Source organism: Amia ocellicauda, chromosome 23 (genome assembly GCF_036373705.1).
Source record: "Amia ocellicauda isolate fAmiCal2 chromosome 23, fAmiCal2.hap1, whole genome shotgun sequence".
NCBI classification, from domain to species: domain Eukaryota; kingdom Metazoa; phylum Chordata; class Actinopteri; order Amiiformes; family Amiidae; genus Amia; species Amia ocellicauda.
The window spans coordinates 3,262,255-3,287,889 of record NC_089872.1 but is presented as its reverse complement, the minus strand read 5'-3'; the positions used below and the strand labels follow the sequence as shown (position 1 = coordinate 3,287,889).

Below are 25,635 nucleotides of genomic sequence, written 5' to 3'. Positions count from 1 at the left end.
TAGCAATAAAAAAAAGAATCAAACACATAAAAACATCACTTGACAATACAACAATCAATCGATAAATAACAGATAACATCACAATCTGCATGACCATCATAAATCATTAATATAAATACAATCAGATAAGTGCTGCCATAATCCACAATTGATTGATAAATGTAACCAAATACACACAATACATGTAATTCAGCTGAGTTTGTTACTCAATAGCTGAAGGGATAAATGATTTCCTGAACCTATTTGTTCCACACCGAGGAAAGCTAAACCTCTGTCTTGATGGGAGATGACTATGAGGTTAAAGTGCAGACAGTCAGCTTTAATTTAAGGGTACTGACATCCATAAACCCCGAACTATTTTTAGTCATAGTCCCCCCATTTTAGGGGATCAAAAGTAATTGGACAAAGATAAGAGATTTCTGTACATTTCAGAATTCATCCTGCTGCTGCTGTCAGCAGTCACATTATTAATAAAGGCAAGTGAGCCAGTTCCAGTGGCAGCCATAAATGCCCAAGCCATAACACTACCTCCACCATGTTTCACAGATATGGTGGCATGTTTTGGATCATGAGCAGTTCCTTTCTTTCTCCACACTTTCCTCTTTCCATCACTCTGGTACAGGTTAATCTTTGTTTCATCTGCCCATAAGACTTTGTTCCAGAAGACTACAGTTTTTTTAATGTACCTTTTAGCAAACTGTAACCTGGCCATTCTGTTCTTGCAGTTTACCAGCGATTTGCATCTTTTGGTGAACCCTCTGAAATTACAGTGGTGTAGTATTGTCTTTATGGTACTCTTTGACGCATCTATACCTACATCCTGGAGAATGTTCTTGATCTGTTTGCCAGTTGAAAAGGGTTTTTTCTTCACAATTGAAAGCATTCTTCGTTCATCCACTACAGTGGTCTTCCGTGGTCTACCAGGTCGTTTGCTGTTGCTGAGCTCATCAGTGTGTTATTGCTTCTTAACAATCTACCAAACAGTTGATTTTGACAAACCTAATGTTTTGGATATGTCTCTGATCGATTTATTCTGTTGATGTCCTGCTTTACTGGCATTGACACTTCTTTGGTCCTCATGTTGAGCCATGTTGAGAGACAACAGTAACAGACTCCAAATACAAATGCAACACCTAGAATCATCTGTAGACCTTTTGCTACCCCTCTTGTGCATGAATTAATTATGCAATGACACAAACCTGGCCAAGAAACAGCTGAGCAGCCAATTGTCCAATTACTTTTGATCCCCTAAAATAGGGGGGGGGGGGGGGCTATGTGAGGGCTGTTATTCATACACAGTTTATAGATGTAAACTGACAGTCAGCACTTTAACCTCATAGTTATTGTTTCATTTCAAATCCAATGTGCTGGAGTACAGAATGAAAACCACAAAACTTGTGTCACTGTCCCAATACTTATGGATTGCACTGTAGCTACAAATGCAGTCCATCTTATTTTCACTCTTGTTTTGATTTCTTCCATAATATATTTGTCTGTGCTTATTTCTAGTCCAAGGTAGACAAGATGTTTTACTTTTCCAAGTATCTGTTGATCTACTTAAATTATCTCAGATTTAACAAAGCCTGTTTTTTTTTTGCTTGCAACTGCGAGTTCTTGAATTTGAAACTGTAGGACTTCAGGTATTTTTGCAAATATCATGATGTCACAGGCAAATCCAATTTTGGTGAGCTTGTGCAAATTGTAGCCTCTTTTTCCTATTTGTAGTGGAGATGAGTGGTACCCGGTGGGGTCTTCTGCTGTTGTAGCCCATCCGCCTCAAGGTTGTACGTGTTGTGGCTTCACAAATGCTTTGCTGCATACCTCGGTTGTAACGAGTGGTTATTTCAGTCAAAGTTGCTCTTCTATCAGCTTGAATCTGTCGGCCCATTCTCCTCTGACCTCTAGCATCAACAAGGCATTTTCGCCCACAGGACTGCCGCATACTGGATGTTTTTCCCTTTTCACACCATTCTTTGTAAACCCTAGAAATGGTTGCTTAGATAATTGCATTAATGAGAAATTGAACAGGTGTTCCTAATAATCCTTTAGGTGAGTGTATATATATATATATATATATATATATATATATATATATATATATATATATATATATATTATACTGTATATATGGGCAAGCAATATTAAAAGATCCCCTGATGGAAAATTGCCCTCTGCATTTTGAAATTATACAAGTGTTTCCACTATACAGTGACATTTGAGAGAGCAGTTTAATTTGCTGATGTACATTTTTCCAGCTCCCAGACAAAATTTAAATTGCTGGATCAACTTTACTTCTCAAAGAAAGTTGCAAAGACAGACAGTTATTGGGTACTATTTTAAAAATTACATATGCTGATACATTAATTGTGTTACCTTTTCCTGTTTAAAAATAATTAAATAATAATAATAATAATAATAATAATAGTAAAAAAAAATACTTTTCTTAACTGTTTTAACTGTTACATTGATGATTATGAAGTCTTTAGGCCTATGTTCACTAAGGGCTACACCAAATAAAAACTTTGACATACACATGAGTCGAAGAGTACAAATCTGTACCCTATTGTCATTTATTGTATTGTTAGAGGCCACTTAATACTATTTATATATCAAACTATGGCAGGCTACAATTTCGTAATTTGCGATTCGCAGGTGGGTCAAAGTTTTGATAGCCTAGCCCTTAGTGTAAGGTAGTGCATTGTAATTGTAATAGATACTGTTACTGTTACTAAGTCAGTAGGGTGTGGGGTGCATACTGGTATATGATCATGGATTAAATATCCTAATGTTATACACGTTAAAACAGATTACATGGAAACCATTATTTTAGCACTTGGACTTAGACTTGGAGCAGACATAACATGGCACACAGGGGAAATACTAATTGATTAACTTTTGATCTCTGAGTAGGTGTTAATTCAGCATTAAGTATATCTGGTTTTTTTTCAGTTATGTGAAAATTGTGGAGCTTCTAATTCAGCCCTTTATATAAATCCATACAATTATTATTATTGTTGTTTGCTGGAATTATAACTATTATTATTATTGATGCGGGAAACTGCCCTACCTGGATGGGAAATATATTCTATTTTTAACCAATGTATGGATTTCTGTCCAAGTCTATAGTACAGGAGGCAAATAAGAAGTATGTGGTAAGGTTTGGGGTACCTCACGACATCAACGTAGCTCAAAACCTAGGGAGTCATCTATCTATATGATAGTGTGTTCTTCAGAAAAACCTTAGACGAGACTTCCCGACTTCCTGTCTCCGGAGTGCTTCGTTATAGTTGAATAAACTACTTTGGTATTATTATTCTAATTAATGGGGTCCTATGGTCCTACTAATGAAGGAGTACATTTTTCGCAATAAATTATAAGTAGTGGTTATAGTAGTAGTTCTATTTTTTATAATTATTATTGTTGTTGTCGTTGCTGCTGTTTTGCAATAAATGTGTAATAATACAACAATGTATGTGTGGAGAGGAGGCGGGGCACAATTTTTTGGTCCACGTTTTTTGATTGTTTGTTTTTGTTAATACTAGTGCTATAGAATTAGCTCCACCTTTGATTATCAACCAAAGGCCAGATTTACCTGGCTAATTTACATTGAACAGCACAGATTTCTGATGATTATGCAAGTCTTTGCTTAAAATTGTTTTTACAATTGAAGGTCGTAGAAGTAATGCTAACTCAGTGTAATATGTAAACATTCAGATTACTGTGATGAAACAAAACAGTACGAATCATGTTTCAATGCGTTGGTCGTATTGGTGTAGTTTCTACAAGGTTTCAAGAACAAAATACGGAAGAATATTTTAATATTTGCAGGATTATCGCATCAATTTATTCTATGTAACAGAAAGGTTACATAGCATGCACACATACACACACACATGTTCATACCTTTTACTGTGAAGATTGTGATGCTGATAACACATAGTAATATGCCGAAAGGTCTTAACCAGTTTCCATTAGAGACATTTCCACAGTAAATCACATCTGCATTGTACAGTACGTGCTGCAAATTAAACTCGGCACAACTTAGTTTCAAAAAACCCTGTTGCTACATTGTAAAAGCAGCAACTGGTGAAAGTAAAAATGTGATTGTAAGTGCAAGAAAGTAGAATTTTTTAAACGAGATGTCAGTTTAATATCTTCAAAACATCGGTAATTATACCATAACCGGTAAGAAGCAAAAGTTAAACCTTTTAAGCGCGATCAATTATGTGGGAGGGTTTGGTTGCTGATAAGGGGTCTGGCAGACAGCCATGATGCATTGCTAGTGTAGTCTCCTTCTTTTGAGCCTGTGAAACCATCGGAAATCGGAAAATGTTCTAGCAGCAGACAGCTGGGAGAGCGAGAGAGAGAGAGAGAGAGCTGGAGCTGGAGCTGGAGCTGGAGCTGGGCACAACTCCGTTAAATGCATTGAACAGCCTCGCTCAAGTCGATGCTTGGACATCTGAAGCAGCACTACTCAGCACTGAACGGTTAAATATGGAAAGCAAAAACAAAAACAAAAAAGAATGAGGCAGAATTCTCCGTGTACCTTTTTGACCTCCATAATACACATTCACTGATAGCATCGGTTATCTGTGTGTTTCATACTGGCTGTGGAAAAGCTAATCTGCATGGGAATCTTAGAGGCTCTCGCGTGTTATTTTGCAAAGGGTACCTTCTTCCTGATCTCATCGTATAAAAAGCCAAACCGAACGTGATCGTTACTGCTACTACTACTATTACTACTACTGTTTGCCGCTGCTGCTTCTGCTACTACTACTACTACTACTACTACTATTAGCCTACTACCACTACTACTGATTGCAGCCCAAAACAAAATCTAACACTTCGGAGCAAAAGGTATGATGGTACTTTATGCAATTAAATTAGCTTTCTTGTCGTTGTCGTGTTGTTGAGAAAATAAGTTGCATCTGTGTAGCTACACAGATAGAATAGACGAGTTGGTTATTATGATATTGGCGAAATTCATTGTCTTAATGCGTCTTTATTTATTTATTTGTATTGTATTAAGAACGTGTATTTATTTGTTTCAGTTAACCGTAGTTAACAGTAATATGTTTTTAAAAGTCGAATACAAATGCATGAATGAATGGAGATCTCATTCAAATACCAAATCTATCTTAATGTTGTTGTTTATTTTTTTCCAACTTCATTTGATACACTTCAGACTAGGCTATCATTCAAGCCCAATACATCGGATTTCCGACTGTCATGAAAATACGAAACCAGCGTAAATGTGAAGGACACAGTACAGTCTTACGATGTCTTAGAACACACACACACACACACACACACACACACACACACATATGCATGTAGGGTATATACAATCTATTTGACAAGACGGAGCTATAGCGGTTCGTAGGAATATATATATATATATATATATATATATATAAAACCTGCACAGTATTTACATATTTAATTTATATATGTGTGTAGGGTAGCTGATGTATATATGCAGGGAGCGAGAGAAAGAGATCCATTATTTACAATTATTGATCAAAATGGATCAAATAAAAAGGATCGGAAAGCTTTTTTTCTAGAAAGGCTCTGCAAGCGCATGGTATTAAGGATTTAAAGCTTTGGTTTCCCTTATTCAAAAGTGTACTGCGTGTATTGAAATATAGTAAAGACTACACGCGGTTGTGCACAGCATTCTTTATTTTTAGTTCCCTGTGTTCTAGATTTAAAAATTGCGTTCTTCTAACCTGTATTTGACACCAGCTAGCTGCAGCGATTTGTATGGTACATGACTTTGATGTAGAAGCAATAATCCTTTAGTCAAATGTATAAATTTAACAATGCGAGATGTGATGCGCTTTATTTTTTCTCGACCCTTTTCACTACATGTATCAAAGCAAAAACTACAGGTCAGTAGAATAAGTGTTGTTAACGTGCATGTGTGTAATGTATTGGGTTTCTATTAATACACACCATACAATATGTATTCCAAAAAATGTGTGGGTTGTAACACAAGCTTATATTTATTTCGGAATAGCTGTGCAAGTTCAATTCATTCGTTAGATAACCCTGTAATACACGAATAAAGGTCGTTCAGTACAAAATACCGTTATATGATAACGGGAATTAGATAAATAAAAATACGTGTTTGAGAGCTTGTAAAATTAACAATAGCTTTGCTTTTCCTTCGTCTTTCAAATCCCAGTACACTGTGTAGGCAGATCTACTTACATAATCAATTACTTGGTTTATTTATTTACAGGTCTCAGATTTTAGCACCAGATGAAAATAATCTTACAGATCTGATCGAAGTAGGGTGGTAACATTTGTTAGACAATCTAGAAATGGGGACAGCTACTTATAAAAATAGGTGTTTTACACAGGTTCAGGTGTGCTTGTATTGACACATTTTTAAAGGTGCTTTAGGCTATGATAAGCTGGAATCGTTTTCATACCAAGCATGTTTCAAATTTTTTATTTGTATTTCTTGTCTTTCTGTCTCCCCCTGACACAGGCTTGGGAAGACCTGGAAATTAACATATTGCTGGCATCATGCAAAAATCTGGGATTTCATCTTTCTTCTCCTTCAGCCTTCAGCTAGGCATAGTTCTGGCAGTTGTGTTTTTCAAGATACAACAAATCAATGCTGAGACCAGCATAAACCAGGAAGATGAGCCTGTAAATAAAACACGAACTTGTGTTGGATCTTATGAGTGTAAAGAAGGTGTAATTTTGCCAATATGGGAACCTCAGAATCCATCGTTTGGAGACAAGGTGGCAAGGGCTACTGTGTATTTTGTGGCCATGGTATATATGTTCCTAGGTGTCTCCATAGTTGCAGATCGTTTCATGGCATCCATTGAGGTCATTACTTCTCAAGAAAAGGAGATCACTATCAAGAAGCCTAATGGGGAGACTACCACAACCACAGTACGTATATGGAACGAGACTGTCTCCAATTTAACCCTGATGGCACTGGGTTCTTCAGCACCAGAGATCTTGCTGTCTGTGATTGAAGTGTGTGGCCACCAATTTGAAGCAGGTGATCTTGGGCCAAGCACCATAGTGGGCAGTGCTGCCTTCAATATGTTTGTCATTATTGGCCTTTGTGTTTATGTTGTCCCAGATGGAGAACACAGAAGAGTGAAGCATCTGAGGGTCTTTTTTGTCACAGCAGCTTGGAGCATATTTGCTTACACTTGGCTTTACCTGATCCTGGCTGTCATTTCTCCGGGGGTTGTTCAAGTTTGGGAAGGCCTGCTTACTTTATTTTTCTTTCCAATTTGTGTGTTATTTGCATGGGTTGCTGACCGCAGGCTCTTATTCTACAAGTATGTGTACAAGCGCTACAGAGCTGGGAAACAGAGAGGCATGATCATTGAAACTGAAGGTGACAGGCCCCTTCCTTCCAAGGTGGACATTGAGATGGATGGCAAGATACTTAACTCCCATGCTGTGGATTTCTTAGATGGAAACTTAGCACTAGACATAGATGATAAGGATTTGGATGAAGAGGAAACCAGGAGAGATATGGCACGCATCCTCAAAGAATTGAAGCAAAAGCACCCAGATAAAGAAGTGGAGCAACTCATAGAGCTTGCCAACTACCAGGTCCTGAGCCAACAGCAGAAAAGTCGCGCCTTTTATCGTATTCAAGCCACAAGACTAATGACTGGAGCTGGAAATATCCTCAAGAAACATGCTGCAGACCAAGCAAGAAAAGCTGTCAGCATGCATGAAGTCAGAACAGATGTAGCAGAAAATGACCCGGTGACTAAAATCTTCTTCGATCCAGGTTCCTACCAGTGTCTTGAAAACTGCGGGACTGTCTCTGTAAATGTGGTCCGGAGAGGTGGCGATTTGACCAACACTGTATCGGTGGAATTCCGCACTGAAGACGGCACAGCCAATGCTGGGTCTGATTACGAATTCACAGAGGGGACCCTAGTCTTCAAGCCGGGTGAGACACAGAAGGAAATCAAAGTGGGCATCATTGATGATGACATTTTTGAGGAAGACGAAAACTTCCTGATCCACCTGAGTAATGTCAAGGTGTATTCTGAGGCCACAGAAGAAGACAATCCTGAGGCTAATCACGTTGATACACTAGTGTGCTTGGGCTTACCTTCAACAGCAACCGTTACCATCTTTGATGATGACCATGCAGGCATCTTTACCTTTGAAGAACCAGTAACACATGTGAGTGAAAGCGTGGGCACTATGGAGGTGAAGGTCCTTCGTACTTCTGGAGCAAGAGGGGTGGTTATTGTCCCTTACAAGACCATGGAAGGTACAGCCAAAGGAGGAGGAGAGGATTTTGAAGATACCCATGGAGTGCTAGAGTTCCAGAATGATGAAACCTTGTAAGTACATTTTTTGCATTTAAGTTTAAAAAGTTAAATATGTGGTTTCCACACTGACAGTGCATTGTAAGCTTTATAGACATACTGCATCTGTTTCAGATATTAGACTGAGAAAATAGAAATCCAGGAAAGAGGGGAAATTACCCCAGAACTGCATTGAAATATATTTGCAGTCACTTGTTATAAATCCACTTAAAAAAACAACATATTCAGTGTGCTGTCAGTGTTCATCTCATTCAAAAATGTGTTTATTTTATTTAATAGTTTTTCCAGGGATTAGCACAATCAGACATTGGTGCTTGTTTGACATGAGGACAAAGCCATTTTTCTCAAGTTCTTACACTCTTTTATTTTCTCTGCTTTTCATCTGATTTCTTTCCACCTATTCTTTCTGCATTTTATTTTGGCTTTGCTTAGTATCAGTAGACACTATAAATATATCTATCTCTATATCTATAGATAAAGATATATCTATATACATATATCTATATATATAAATCTATATATCAATGTATATATATAAAAAAATAAGAGTGATTCAATTATTTTATGGCATAGGCATTTTAAAATTATGGTCACAAACTCCATTCTGAATCTTAATCCAATAATTACTGACATGATTTATTTATCTGATATTTCAAATAGCTATTTTAGTTCAATGTTAAACATTTACTGTGCTTGAAAAGATGTCTATAAATTTCAGTAATGTTACTAAGTCTTTAGTAATTCTGAATTCAGAGTTTAATACAGTTAGTTAAATCAGTTAACAAAGAACAAACCTGCATGCACAGATAATCTAAAATACATATTTTTCTAACTTACTGTAATACATTCAAAAATATGCAATATCTTGAACCTATGTTCCAAACTAGTTATAGGATTTTTAAAACCTTAAATTACTGTTATAAACTATATAATTAATGTAGCTCTATTTTTCAAGAGCTTAAAAGCAGCTGTTAAAGTTCAAACTTTCCAGTGCTTATTGCATATTTTCCATAGTGCAGTGCTTGTTCTGTAGTTAAGTAGACTTTAATAACACATGCTTAAATTAAACTGGAAACTGGATGGATACAGTAGACATCTCACAACTCTTTCCAAAGATTATTATTATTTTTAATTTTTTGTTAAAATTTCTACCACTAACTGTTATATTGTAAAGACCTTATAGTTTGGGATTAATTATACAGAACCCATTTGACATTAATTAGGGCCTAATACTCTTTTGTAATATTATGTTAAATTTGATGTTGTCCCAGCCACAAAATATAAATGTATCTATCATTATTAATAACAATAACAATAATACAAATATATATATATATTTTTTTCCTGATGCCTATATTAAAGGTTACTAGCGATTTTAACAATGGCACTAAGTATAGTCACTCAGTAGAGTGGTTTCCCAAGATAAGGATAAAATCAAATAAGCATATAGCATTTTACCATAGTGCCACAATGTGAAAAACAGCAAAACAAAACAAAAATGGTAAATCTATTTTCTCATTGATTATAAAATGTTAATTGTTCATATTATCTATTACAGTAAATATAAACTTGAATAAATAAAACAGACATTGGATGTCCAAAAGCAATAGATTATTACGGTGTCTATCCCCCAGATGCTGTTAAAAGATTTGAATGCATTTTGACTGCCATTCCAGCAATCTACATCTTGTGCTTTAAATAAGATGTTAAAGACCAAAACACAGTATGTGCGTCTGTGCAGCAGCAAACCCCACTAATAAACAGTAATCTTTTGATGAAAATAACTTCCCAGCTTTACAGCATGTGATTATTGTAATTAATAGTTCCGAATAAGAAACTCTTCAAGATGTTTCCTGAAGTATTTGATGTTAACTGTTGGTATATACAGTGAGGGAAAAAAGTACTTGATCCCCTGCTGATTTTGTACGTTTGCCCACTGACAAAGAAATGATCAGTCTATAATTTTAATGGTAGGTGTATTTTAACAGTGAGAGACAGAATAACAACAAACAAAATCCAGAAAAAAAACGCATTTCAAAAAAGTTATAAATTGATTTGCATGTTAATGAGGGACATAAGTATTTGATCTCTTAAAGGGAGTGCTCCTAATCTCAGCTCGTTACCTGTATGAAAGACACCTGTCCACAGAAGCAATCAATCAATCAGATTCCAAACTCTCCACCATGGCAAAGACCAAAGAGCTGTCCAAGGATGTCAGGGACAAGATTGTAGACCTACACAAGGCTGGAATGGGCTACAAGACCATCGCCAAGCAGCTTGGTGAGAAGGTGACAACAGTTGGTGCAATTATTCGCAAATGGAAGAAACACAAAATAACTGTCAGTCTCCCTCGGTCTGGGGCTCCATGCAAGATCTCACCTCGTGGAGTTTCAATGATCATGAGAACAGTGAGGAATCAGCCCAGAATTACACGTGAGGATCTTGTTAATGATATCAAGGCAGCTGGGACCATAGTCACCAAGAAAACAATTGGTAACACACTACGCCATGAAGGACTGAAATCCTGCAGCGTCCGCAAGGTCCCCCTGCTCAAGAAAGCACATGTACAGGCCCGTCTGAAGTTTGCCAGTAAACATCTGAATGATTCAGAGGAGAACTGGGTGAAAGTGTTGTGGTCAGATGAGACCAAAATCGAGCTCTTTGGCATCAACCCAACTCGCCGTGTTTGGAGGAGGAGGAATGACCCCAAGAACACCATCCCCACCGTCAAACATGGAGGTGGAAACATTATACTTTGGGGGTGTTTTCCTGCTAAGGGGACAGGACAACTGCACAGCATCAAAGGGACGATGGACGGGGCCATGTACCGTCAAATCTTGGGTGAGAACCTCCTTCCCTCAACCAGGGCATTGAAAATGGGTCGTGGATGGGTATTCCAGCATGACAATGACCCAAAACACACAGCCAAGGCAACAAAGGAGTGGCTCAAGAAGAAGCACATTAAGGTCCTGGATTGGCCTAGCCAGTCTCCAGACCTTAATCCCATAGCAAATCTGTGGAGGGAGCTGAAGGTTCGAGTTGCCAAACGTCAGCCTCGAAACCTTAATGACTTGGAGAGGATCTGCAAAGAGGAGTGGGACAAAATCCCTCCTGAGATGTGTGCAAACCTGGTGGCCAACTACAAGAAACGTCTGACCTCTGTGATTGCCAACAAGGGTTTTGCCACCAAGTACTAAGTCGAAGGGGTCAAATACTTATTTCCCTCATTAACATGCAAATCAATTTATAACTTTTTTGAAATGCGTTTTTCTGGATTTTTTTGTTGTTCTGTCTCTCACTGTTAAAATACACCTACCATTAAAATTATAGTCTGATCATTTCTTTGTCAGTGGGCAAACGTAGAAAATCAACAGGGAATCAAATACTTTTTTCCCTCACTCTATAATAATACCATTGGAGGAAAAAACTTGATTAAAAGAGCAGCAGCTGAAGAGATGCGATCTGGGTTTATTTTATACTGTGGCTTTGTTTCATGTCAATGAATTAGCAGTTATGTATTCTTTTTACATTTAATTATTTGAAGGGTCCATTGTTTTTGTTTGGGTTTAAAAAGATATGTGTCAGCTTTATACTGTTCATTTAGTGAAGAGGAATTGTGAATGTTGAAGGCTTTATTTGGGGACTAGAAAAAGTTGGGGAAATGCCCCCCCCCCACCCCCCCCAATAACACACATAGCCTGCTGTGTGCTGTATCAATATGGTAAAAAATGTATATAAAAAAGCCAAGGACACATTGCAGACAGGCAACTGTTGTGTGTTCAAGTGCTTTTTGGTTGTGTACCCATTTCATGAAAGGATATCCAACATCAAAAAAAAACATATCTACATACAGGAACCTACTGAATGGGGAACACTGGCATCCGATTCTTATTGTGGAGGCAGTATGTAATGGATCAGACTGCAATTCAAATAGAATTGGTCACAGAATAGAATTCAGATTTTTTTTGCTTGTTCCCTTTTAGATTAGGGTACATATATTAAAATGAACGTGATTTACAACAGATAATCTCTAGGCGAGCACCCAATAATGTCTGTGGATACATTGTAGTGGTTTTTGTATTTCAAGAAACAAAGGCTCAAGTGTAGCAAGCTATTTGCCTTAAATAGACTATGGTGGCGTCATCTTCTTTTTGTGTCACATGCTCTCTTAAGGCAGTTTTTATTTTCCACACCCTAAGCACTCTTATCTTTATATTAAATTGTTTTTCATAATTGTTTTTGCATTTTTATAAATACAATGTGTGTGTGTGTGGGGGGGGGGGGTGAATGATACTGTAGGAAAATAACATGACAGATTTTGAGTGCATGTTTATGATTGGTGAATGGCTATTCTGATTTTTTTTAAATTGTGTAACACAAATGGGAAGAAAACTGTAGGGCTATTTGCTATTTAGGATATTTGTAAAAAATAATCTGAGAATCACACTCCCATTGGAAAGCAGTAAATCATACTCCAGATATGCTATCATATGTTATAAGTGATTTTTGCCTGTAGGTCAGTTTCAGAGTGTCAATAGAAACATATTAATCTAATTGTCTATATGTATTCAGTTTTCATACAAATATATGTGATGAAGTAAAATATAAATGTGATCTGGCCTGTTAATCATAATGTATTGTGTCACAGCATGAAAACCCCAGATAACTAATTATAAAGACAAATAATTGGGTAAAAATGCCACACTGTCAATTTGAATTCAGATTTGAAAATAAATTAAATGTTTTGAGGTTGACATGTAAACTGCTCCTAAGTGTTGGTTGCTCAGTATGTTAATGTTAATTGAAACAAAAGCTTTCACTATGTGTAAATGTTCAATACATGGGAGATTCGATGGAAGCTAGGGGGTGAATTCCACACATCAGCTTCATTAAGCTGGCAATAAACTCAGCAGTGTCCTGTCAGCAGTTTATTACATTAAAATGAATGGCATATAGCAGCTAGGTCACAGATTCAGTGTTTTTTTCATTTATTTACCTTGTACAATTAGGCTAGGTCTCATATCTAACAGACTGGCATCTAACAACGAAGTACAGATTGTATGATTGTAGGGGCTTCACTTCAGTTTTTCTCAGACTTTATCAATAGAATATAGGCCTGAGCATGTTTTCACTTCAGAGTTTACTGTGTTATAAATGGCCTATATCTGCCAATTAGATATTGCAGCCGCATAATAGTCTTTAATAAACTAGTTGGGTTAATACATCTATGATCTGTTAACCCACTCTGTCTGACTACTTTAGGCTGAGATAGTTCACTAACTTAACAAACAACAACAACGAAAACCTAATTAATCAAAACCAAACCAGGCCTAAGCCTGCTTTTAAATAATTTTGTTTGGAGTCTAAATAAGATTTATCAAGCATACATCGATTTTGATGCAGTTTTGATGCATAATTTCCCTGGACTGAGGAAGAATGAAAATTTCTGTAGTGGAAATTGACATGCTTTCTCTTTCTCTCTCTATCTCTTTAGACAAAGCTGACAGTGTAGGGTGCAGATGGATCTTTTTTGCCACCACTTTTGACTCCCTCACAGTGAAAAATTCTCATTCCCCAATTCTCTGGTTAACAACTGGAGCGCTAGAAACATGTGTCAATGTCTTGCAGATTTTTTTTTTTCTTCTTTGTAACTGAAGCAACAAGTGGGACATTTTCCTGCCAAAACAAAAGAGTAAAAGTGCTATTACGATGTAACAGGAAAGTTTATGCTCCCCATTTCCACGGGGAAACTTCAGGTTTTTTGGTTTGCCTGCGTTTAATGATTTCAACCCTGGGGAAGCATACGAGTCCTTTCTCCTTGCCTGGCTATGTTAATTTGGGGACTTCTGGGTTTTTCAGAAGTGATGTCAGATGGGAGGTCACTGCATGTTTTTCCCTTTACATTCTTGTTCTGGCTCCTGCCAATAATGACATCACTTCTGCACAGGCCAGGCTGACAATACTCATCAGTTGCAGCAAATTAAATCCAGGGGAATTTCCAAAACAGCTGCTATGTGCCATGGCTATAGCACCTTGCTTCTTATTGGAGACCAATGGACAGTTATTCACCTCTATCAAAACAGGGCCAGACAGAACATAATACCCCATTTCCACTGGCCATGTTTAGATGCACTGCTGCTTGGCTGGGCTGTAACCATAAACCTAAACTTTGCTCCCAGCGTTTTTTTTCACTTTCGTTAGGTAAAGCTGCCCTAGGAAGTGAATGTGAGACACGAAAGGACAAAACACATTCTGGGACACTGCATTCTGGGATTTAGTGTTCAAAAACTGGAGGCTGAAATACCTTAAACATTAAAGTGCAATAAACTTTGGACTGAAATGTTTTTATGATATCTAACAGATAGTCTTATAGAGTGACCAGATATTCAAAAGTAGAAACCGGGACATATTGAAAAAACAACAAATTACATCACTTAAAAATATGATAGTATTTGTTAGAAAATTAAATAAAAAAGTCTATTTTTTTGAGCAGCGCATTTAAAAAATAAATAAATGTGTATTACTTCTATCTGTATCATGATCTGATTAACATTGACAATATAGCTTAACTTAAGTAGCCTATCCAAGATATTTTCCATTATTATTTCTCTGTGTGAGAATTAAACTGTGTTGCATTATTAAATAAAGTGCCTGTGTGTTTAAAGCTACATATCCATAACTTACTCGAGCAGTTTTTCACAAATTCGATTTTTGCATTTTTTCGTGGATAACCTACATAAGCTTAATCAGTGTCACTAAATAAATACATCAGATATCAATAACATGTGCGTGGCATCAACTTTTATTTTGTATGGGATTCCTTTAAAAAATACCTTGTCCTGACACTGTAATTAATGGATCAGGTAGTGGTTGTATTTATCGCTAATTTTTACAAGGTAGTGATGTATTTCTGCAGTCGTTAAAGCGTCTATACTAGGATTACCATTATGTTAATAGTAGTATACATATAGTTACCAGTAAGGAGGGTTTACAAATGAAATGAAAATATTTGCTTCTTCATGCGATTGATCACATAAAAAACATTTTAATAGTTTTAAGAGAGTGTAAACAGGGGAAAGCTAAAAACCGTGACATTTTTTAACTATTTTGAAAGAATTGTCAAGACATCGGACATTTAATTTAAATCCAGGATGTATGGTCACCATAGTCTTTCATGTGATAGGCGGAGGTGCACCTGGGCCATAGTGGAAACGGCCTGCATCGAATGGCCTGAGGTGCACCTTAACGTGGCCAGTGGAACCAGGGCATAATACTCAAAAAGTGTCTTGTCTTTGCATGTGAGTTTGCAGTCTAATATAGACTACAGAGGTAAAGTGTTCCTTTAATTGAAAGGTGCACAAGTATCTTAACACAGTCAATATGCTAGTTAAGGGAAAAGCTATTTTTAATACCCAAGTTATTATGCAACAGGCCTAACAGGTGTTAAATAACAATGATAGGCAGCACTGTGGAGTAGTGGTTAGGGCTCTGGACTCATGACTGGAAGGTTGTGGGTCCAAATCTTGCGTGGGGCAATGCTGTTGTACCCTTGAGCAAGATACTTCACTTAGATTGCTCCAGTAAAATGCCCAGCTGTATAAATGGGTACAAATGTAAATTGCTCTGGATTAGAGTGTCAGCTAAATGACAAAAATAATAATAATATGCACAGAGGAATGATATAGCCTACAGATTTGATTAATGTAGGGGGTTCAGTTCAGGAGAACCCAAAATAAGTTTGGCCATTTTGTTTTTTACATTCTTTTATTTTTCCACAGTGGATATGAAGCAGTGAAGGTCGGTTAAGAGGAGGAGATAGCCAGGGTAGCCTAAATGAAAATTAAACAGGAGCAGCAGCTTAAAAAAAAAAGGGTGAGAGGGGGGGATTTGAAGAAATGCCATCACCCAGTAACAGCTATGATAGAAGCCACTCAGAAAAGCCAGCTAGTACATGTGTTTTTATAAAGGACAGATTTAGAAAAATCATGAGAGAAGTTTTGCATTGTGGAACAATACATTTAAAACATAATTTCTGTACATATGAATGACACCTTTAGAAAAAGAAAATGACAGCTTTAACTAATGGAAACAATTGGCTTACACATACTCATGTGTTAATAGGAGTGTATAAGTAAATGTAAAAAAAAAAAAAAAAAAAGAAAACTTAAATGTATAACCTTCATCATAATCTTGGCTACTGTAAATACCCCAAAGGAGAGCTCTTCAATGTTTTAGGATGTGACATTCCAACACATTATCATAGTAGATAACAGACAAGACTACATCTAAAGGGCACAGGATTAGTCCTCCCCGCAGCAGCTTGGGTAATAATTACGTTCAGTGGTAGTGTGACAGTATGACTCCACATTCACTAGGATGCTTTGAGACGGATAGAATGATTAAGTAGCCTGTAAAAGGAAATACATAAATATTTGTATCAGGCATTATTTAAACTGTTGCCTAATTGAGTCTCGTTGTAATACATATGCATATCTAGATGCAGTATAAAGGCTCATAACAGGTTCATATGTGTCTTTATTTGTTTGCCATTATCAATACGATAAAGTCATTGTTTATCTCCATTGAATTATTCATTAATTAACATTATAAATGCAAAATATAGTATTGATAATTATGGCTTATCTCCCAACTGCACACATAATGGATTTTACTGTCCTGTATTTTGGTACCTGATGAGGTACACATATACATACACCGATCAGCCATAACATTATGACCACTGACAGGTGAAGTGAATAACACTGATAATCCCGTTATCATGGCACATGTCAGTGGGTGGGATATATTAAGCAGCAATTGAACATTTTGTCCTCAAAGTTGATGTGTTAGAAGCAGGAAAAATGGGCAAGCAAAAGGATCTGAGCAACTTCGACTAGGGCCAAATTGTGATGGCTAGACAACTGGGTCATAGCATCTCCAAAACTGCAGCTCTTGTGGAGTGTTCCCGGTCTGCAGTGGTCAGTACCTATCAAAAGTGGTCTAAGGAAGGAAAAGCGGTGAACCGGCAGGGTCATGGGCGGCCAAGGCTCATTGATGTACGTGGGGAGCGATGGCTGGCCCGTGTGCTCCGATCCAACAGACGAGCTACTGTAGCTCATATTGCTGAAAAAGTTAATGCTGGTTCTGATAGAAAGGTGTAGAACACACAGTGCATCCATCGTGCTGTGACAAGACCAGGTAATGATGTTAAAAAATAAATATAACTGGTTAACAGTGACAAAGAAATAAAAGCAGAGTTTGAATTCAAACATAAAACAAAAAAGTTGATTGGGGGGCTGTTAACTAGTAATGGAACAGTACACCATGTTTTCCAGGTTTCTTTAATAGACAGTAAAAGTGTGATGAAAGGCATTAAACTTGTTCAAGGAAATAATGAGCTCAGACAGACACTTAAGAGCAGGAAGAAAACATGGAAGACCTTCTGACACCAACAGGACATTATTTGTGTAGGCAATTAAAACAAAAATCATAACACATAACCGGTAAAGTATTAGGTATATCTGAATTGTTAATGAGTGATCATTCCTATTGGACTGCATGTTTTGATCAATATATGAATACAACTATTTTAATGTATGCTACGTGCCGAGCAAAAGAGACGAGCAGATTAGGTTACAAGTTGTTAATTCTCATCATCAGTTGATTTACATGGGCCTATGAGATTGAAAACTGTAATATGGCATGAAAATGACTAAGAAAAACACCTATATATCATATTTGAGTAATATACAGATGTTTTCCTGAACACGTGATGATCTGGGTGCAAGTTAATTCTGTGTTAGAATACATTTTATTTAATTAAAAAGTTAATCTTCAAGGTTACATTCAAGGCAGTAATTAACAAAATTAGATTGAGCATTTGGGGAAAAAAATAATAATAAGAAGGATCTCACACTGTAATAAACCTATATCTGGATTTAGCCCATGATAAGAGGAGTTGCTTCTAACTGGAGTGAGGTTGTTAGTGGAGTACCACAGGGATCAGTATTAGGGCCTTTGCTTTTACTAATCTATATTAATGATCTGGACTCTGTCAAATTTGCAGATGATACTAAAATACGTGGCTCAGCAGATACAATCTCGGCAGCACAGGCTATTCAAAGGGACTTAGATAATATTCAGTTGTGTGCTGACACCTGGCAGATGAAATTCAATGTGGACAAGTGCAAGGCATTACATGCAGGTAACAAAAATGTCCACTATAATTACACTTTGGGAGGAATAGAACTAGATGAAGTAACTCATGGGAAAAATTTAGGAGTCTACATGGACTCCTCACTTTCTCCATCCAAACAGTGTGGGGAAGCAATAAAAAAGGCAAACAGAATGTTAGGGTATATTGTCAAAAGTGTAGAATTTAGAACAAGGGACTAAGACTATACAATACACTAGTTAGACCTCATCTGGAATACTGTGTACAGTTCTGGGCACCACACTTCAAGAAAGATATCGCTGCTCTAGAGGCAGTTTATAGGAGAACAACCAGACTTATTCCAGGTTTGAAGGGAATGTCCTACTGAGAGACTGAGGGAACTTAACGTTTTCACCCTGGAACAGAGCAGACTATGTAGGGACTTGATTCAAATATTAAAAATCATGAAAAGCATCAACCACATTAAACCAGGGGAGCTTTTCCAGATCAGCAGGGACACACACACCCGGGGACACAAATTGAAATTGGGCTTCACAGCATTCAAGATGGAAAACAGGAGACACTTCTTCACTCAGAGAGTTGTCACAATCTGGAACAAACTACCCAGCAATGTGGTTGAAGCAGAAAATTTGGGAACATTTAAAAATAGACTGGATAGGATCCTTGCATCACTTAGTTATTAATGGACATCAAACGAGCACGATGGGTCGAATGGCCTCCTCTCGTTTGTAAACCTTATGAAAAACTGATTTATGAACTTAATAATTTATTGAGTGATGGCCTCCTTAAATTAAGGATAACCTTTTTCCTGAGACATTGAAATGCAGATTCTATAGGACTTGATCTATGTCAATGATCATCTAAATTTCACCCTTGAAAATCTGAATCTTCCGATTGGGCTTGGGAGTTATCATCATAATATTATACACAGTATATCTTGAGAATGAGCAGATGCAGGAAGATCTTACAAAACAGCCTGGAGATCTTTAATAACAATTTTGCTTTTAAATTGTGCTTGCTTGCTAATTTGGTTATACAAATGACTTTATGAGCCAGGGAAATACTCATCTCTTTTCTGGAAGCGACACTAGTCACAGTTTATTATGATATTGCAATGTAAGGTTCAGTATTTGTCCTCATTAGGGCAGTTCAAATTTAATTGCAGTGGTTTAGTTGACCACTTTGTAGAACTCGGCATGCTTCTTAGTAAAAAGACACCTGTGATCGGGTAGGAAAAGTTTATTGTGTATATTTACTGACAATGCGAGATGCAAACTGATATTTCTGCTTAAGCTGGAGTAATTGCTATTGCTCTGTAAGCCAACTGAAGGATTTTGTGTTTTGTTCTAAACATACCATCCTGTTTGTTTGATGGTCCTAATTTAACACCCAAGGACGGCAAAAGAACAGAAAGAGTGAAGAAAAGATATGCATATTAGGTACTGTGTATATAGACCCAGGAATCCTATTATTTATTTTTACTGCCAAGAAGAGTTCCTTTTTATGTGGTATGTGGTAAACAATTGAATCTGAATATGGATATTCTCAATATCTTTGCTTGTAGTATAGAAGCACTGTGGTGCTTTCATGCATTACATATTTGGAATACTTGTAATGAGTGTGTTCCAATAACCAGTGGCGTAGCTGGGAATTCGCAGAAGGGGTGGGGTAAATCAGGGCAAAGTGGAATGAGGAATTGACAGCCTCCCCAATAAACTTTTGAAAATTGGAGACCCGAAGTGTGCGATTCTGACTTGATCAACTTAGCTCAAATCTCCATGAAATCCATGAAATCAGGCAGATTTTAACTCAAACATATCTTTGCTTCACAACCACACAATGGGACACAATCATGAGGGATATTTTATTGCATTTTTTAATTTCTTTTATCTACTGCATCTGTTTCATTAGCTTTATTGTTTTTAATTTTTTATATACTTTATGACGGCACCTTGTCTTTTTATTTATTTTATTTCCTTGCATATTCTTGTTTTAATCTGTTGTTTTTTATTGATTGTACAGCACTTTGTGCCTTGTTTGATTAGTGCTATATAAATTAAGGTATTATTATTTTGGTGGAACTCGTTGCAATGGTTTAGGATGCACTATTTTTTTATTTCTGCCTCTTTCAAATTGGAAATCAACTGTTTCTGCCTTTGGATTGACTAGTTATTTGTAAAGTCATGGTCTGTGATTGTGTACAAAAATTTTAGATCTCTAGGGCTGTGTGCGTATAGATCATAGCAACATCCTTTCTATTGGACAAAACCATCCTCATGTTCTGCAGTTGCACATTGGATTGCAGAAGCCAGGAAAGACACAATGTAAACAGACCACACACATTTCTTTTCAGGTGGATCTCAGCTACGCAGCTAAGAAAAACTGTATTTCTCTTTCACAAATCATTCCCCATAAATTAATACTTAGTAATACATGACTCAATTTTGGGAGAACTGATATTACCCATGTCTGCTAAAACCTTTGCTGCCTTCCTGCCTTCCATGATGCTGCTGCTTCATTGTAAGAAGATGACAACTTTTTAAAAATGTGCACACTTTCTGAAGAAACAGCAAGCTAGTGTTGTGGTAGAGTAGCTAATTTACCACAGCACTTGATGCTGCTCAATCACACACACTAACGTTACACTAGCTAACTTTCGTCATTGCCAGGTTAAAGTGTTAATATGTGTTCAATATCACATTTTACAAATATGCTATCACCAGCCTGGTGTTTCAAATGCAGTCTCTAACGTTACTCGATGCAACCTACCATCAGCATATATCACAACGAGGAAAATAATTGTGCTCGTGGGCAGTTCAAGCAAGTGTGGGGCTCCTTGTGGCTTGTGTGCTCTCCATTAGAGAAGTGTGATCATCTTTGGGCATGCACAACACACACACATCTTGGAAAGAAAAAGAATGCGCTCCCCTTTCACTTTGGGGAATGTGTCTTATAGTTGGAGCGCACAGCAAAGATACTTACTCATCGTAGCCTCATTCAATTTGGCTAAATATATTTTAAGCTAAAATGTATTGCATATTGTCTTAAGCTATCTCTTAAGCCTCCCCAGTCTGCATATAGTGGCAGACATGTAAATGAGAACATAAGCCAGGGGCAAGGAGAGCCAGCACAGGCCCTGAGGCAAACCGCCTCTCCTGGCCCCCATTTCTATTTCTTTTTTTAACCTTTTTAAGATCTATTAAATGTAACAAAAATATATTAATTATTACTCAATTATTATTTCAATCATCCTTTATGTATCAAGCGTCTATATATAAAAAATAAAAAAAAACACTGCTTTTATGATTAAATGTGCCCAAATGTGCTTTGCAAGGCTTTATGGCTATCAACCAGTTCAATAATCATACTGCCAGTATTCGCAAACTCATCTGTTGATCTATACACAGAATTTTTTTTTACAGTTAAAAATAGTATTATGTGCGATTTTAATAAAAGATGAGCTTGGCTGGGACCTGTGGAGGGGTAGTGATCCACCCTCTCATCAAGCTTGGGGCAGGATTAAATCAAAAATGTTCGAACTGCGAGCAGAAGCATTGGTGGCATGTCTGCGAATGGATATCTTCCTGCTAAACTTTCGTGGTATTAAATCTAACACGATTTGCACCACAAAATGACCTTCTCGCAGCTCTTTTCACTGCTCTTTCACACAGCCGCTACTAGAAAACTACACAACTGTATGTTTAGTTAGATGCTACTTTCTTCATATTTTGAATGTAAATCCCATGATGTACAGTTATGTACTTTGCTATTAGTGGCTGGTTAAAGTTGTATGTAATCCCGCCCAAAAATACAGTGGGAGTGGTCCCATTTTCACTGTATTAAATCAAGAAAATATTAAATCGAGAAAGCAACCTGAAAATGCTCTCACAGGTCCTCTAGTTTTAGACAACTTCGAAGTTGTCTAAAGCCTCTCGTGGTTCAGGCAAAGTGTAAAGAAAGCCTGTTTGGCACAGGTTTGCGCAGGCGAAATTAGGCAAATTAGATGTTGCGTCCAACATCCACACAAACTAAATGTTGCCTATTGTTAGTGCACAGAGAGGAAATATGTTGTTATTGAATGTCATTTTATATTATATTTTGTTCAGCAATGTGTCAGTGTTCATTCAGGTTATGTTTATTTACATATTCCTTCATGACTTATTTGTTTAATTCACTTGTTCATTTATTCTGCTGTTGCTTTTTTGTTCTGAAAACTATTTGATGTCTTAAATTAAAAATGGTTTCCTTCTTAACACATATTTCGTGGGAAGAGTGCCTACTATCGAGTAAACATTAAACCTCACTCGTACTCACTACAAAGTTATGCATATTCAGCCTATATCATATATAAGGGAGATGTTTCCATGCATAATACATTTGGCATTAGTTTAAAGTTTTACGCGTAACAGAAAGGTGGGCTGTGTTCCTTTCGATTTTAAAATGAGAAAATGCATTCACCAGTGAGCAAACAACTTATTCCAGATGGGTATATCCAACAGAAGGGTAAATGTAATGCCAGTCAGTATCCGTTTATATTAGGTAAGCATACATATTGCTAACATCTACTTAAGATTACTTAATTCCTTGATGTTCAGGTATATTTCAGCAAATGTCTGAAACATTATATTGCACTGTATTCAAGGATTAATGTGACCATAAACAACAGATAAGTAAATTAACACTACCATATAGCAAAATAAAAATGTAAATGTCTTTCAGGCCCCCACATTTTTCTTTCAGTCTTACAAAGAAGCTATTCCACAATACTTAAGCATTACTTCATATATGCATTTTCTGCTTTCAGTGTTGTGAGGCTCTGTTGGAATTAATGTTTAGCTGCTTTTCTGTGTGTGACGTGCAAGGAATAATGTTAAAAAACATCTATCTATCCACTGTTGAGTGGGACAGTCATTTTGCTGTGTGCTGGAGTCCTATCGCCTGTAGTCAAAAAACAAAACACCACTTGCTGTGCAGGGTAAGTAAACAATAATATTGTATTAAGCAAAGGTGTAATGTAATTTAATTATTAAATGTTTGTTAATTCTCAATTTAAATTATTTTTGTTTAAAGACCATTTTTAAATCTAGTATTTTCTCAAAATGACTATGGAGCCGTAAGGTGACCCTAGATGTAAAACATGCTTCATACTATATAAAGCCTGTGTCACAATTGCTTCTCTGACATTAAAAAAGCATAGAAAGATTCTTGCCTTAATGTACTGAGTCCTCTAATAAAATTCAAGTGCATGATATGACAGATAACAGCTGTTGTCTGAGGAAGCTTAAAGAGTTATCCAGCTCATTTTATACCTGGTGATATTTTTTAAATTAATTGAACGAATTAGGCTACACTGTGTACTGTACCAATAATAACAGTATGGTTTATTATTATTATTATTATTATTATTATTATTATTATTATTATTATTATTAATTGTTATTATTAACATTTAATATAATAAGTGGATTTTAGTGAATTTTCCATTTCTTGAATTTCATAATCCATTACTTGTTTGATTATGTTTGATATTCACATTATTCTTCTGTATATTCTCTGCGTGACCCAAAGGACATGGAAATCATTCAGAGGAAATTAAAAAACTGCCATGTTGAAATGTGCCATTGAGGTAATATAACTCCAGGGTTGCAATTTTTGTATCTAGCTCGTCTCACTAGTCATTCCCACCCTGGAGAATAAGGCATGTAAACCCAAATTTGCCATATGATTCCAAGGTCATACAGTAGAAGCATTGAAATATCTTGCAGCCAAATGGCAATTCAATATTTAAACTGCAAATTTCTCCTTAAAAATGAAACCACCACCACTTGTCTCTCATTAGCATTCAACAGAATGTATTTTTGATTACTGTAATTATAACCCCACCGTCTCATGCAGTAGAATGTCTTGCAAAGGTGAACTGAAGTCAGATTAAAAGCAAGACCTTCCTTTTCACTCATGAACCCTGGGCTTTCACATTCCCTTCTTTCCTGGGCCACACCAGTTTATAGATGGGGGCATACATTCTAAAAAAGGATAACAGCACTTAAAACAAATTCCACTGATTCAGCCCTTCCATTGTTTATCTCTGAGTTAAGTCATGGTACAGTTACAATAAGGATGTAGCAACACCCTGAGTTACGTCTCTGAGAATCATTTTAGATTGTGCTGACTGGGATGGTATATTTTGATCTTCCAAAACTCATTTCAGAACCTTGCAAACTGTGAGATAATGAGCGTGCTGATGTGGTGCTTGAGTTCAGCACCAGCTGTTGCAGAGGCCTGTAAAATCTTTACTACTGCATAGCAGCATGTGGGTGTGTGTGTGAGTGTTTGTGTGTGTGTTCTAATGAAATTAATGAGCTACCTGATATTACCTAAATATTTAGAGTGGAAATAATCGCCTATTCCTTCTGTCATTCCAGGGCTTACTTGGACCTTCAAAATGTAAAGTTTGCCTAAATATTTACTAGTGTATCCTTTATTTTTCTTCTTCTAGGATGTAATGTGTAAGAACATAAGAAAGCTATTTAGGAGTCAAGAGCATTCAGCTTGTCTTACTTGTTTAGTTGCTAGTAGCTTCTAGATCTAAGGATTTCTTCCAGTTTGAAGGATCCCAGGAAATGTTCTTTTCCAAATGAATAAGTGGCTTGTGCCTGATTTCCACAACCCTTTGTGTAAATAAGTTATTTCTGTTTTCAAGTCTTATTGCAGAGCACATCCTTTTATTTTCCATTGATTTTAAAATTTGGAATGGACTGGGTACATTACAAAAAAGAAAATACTTTTTCTTGTTTGCATCACAAAACAATTGTTTTGATTCCTTTTGTTTGAACCGAAAAAAACAACATATTGGAATTGTATCCGCAAATAAGTTAAATATATGTGGAAAAGGGGGGTTTATATCGCTTTTTTCAGATTTTCCAAATCTCTTTACCACGTATCATGGAAAATATTAATGTAAGCCTTATTATTATTAAGGATTTGGTCTGTTATAGGGTATTGTTGGAAAGTACATTTCTGGGTATTGTTTTATACACAGGACAGCATATAGCCTTCCAAAAATGGCAAGTATACATGCCGTAAAATACATTAAATACTGTACTTTTCTACTACAATAGCATGGCAAGTTTA

At 36.6% G+C, this 25,635-nt stretch overlaps 1 protein-coding gene across 9 annotated transcripts in view; it reads left to right on the top strand.

Moving 5' to 3' along the window:
* Positions 1 to 25,635, top strand: part of LOC136719232 (sodium/calcium exchanger 1) — a 246,297-nt gene that overhangs the window by 18,807 nt on the left and 201,855 nt on the right. For 8 of the 9 annotated variants that reach the window (XM_066697091.1, XM_066697089.1, XM_066697088.1 and 5 more), the window contains exon 2: positions 6,497 to 8,345. In XM_066697091.1, the coding sequence (XP_066553188.1) occupies positions 6,535 to 8,345 (1,811 nt within the window). In that variant the 5' untranslated portion in view covers positions 6,497 to 6,534. Of the gene's footprint in view, positions 1 to 4,335; positions 4,858 to 6,496; positions 8,346 to 25,635 lie in introns of those variants that run through there. The other variant, XM_066697084.1, reaches the window with a different exon arrangement.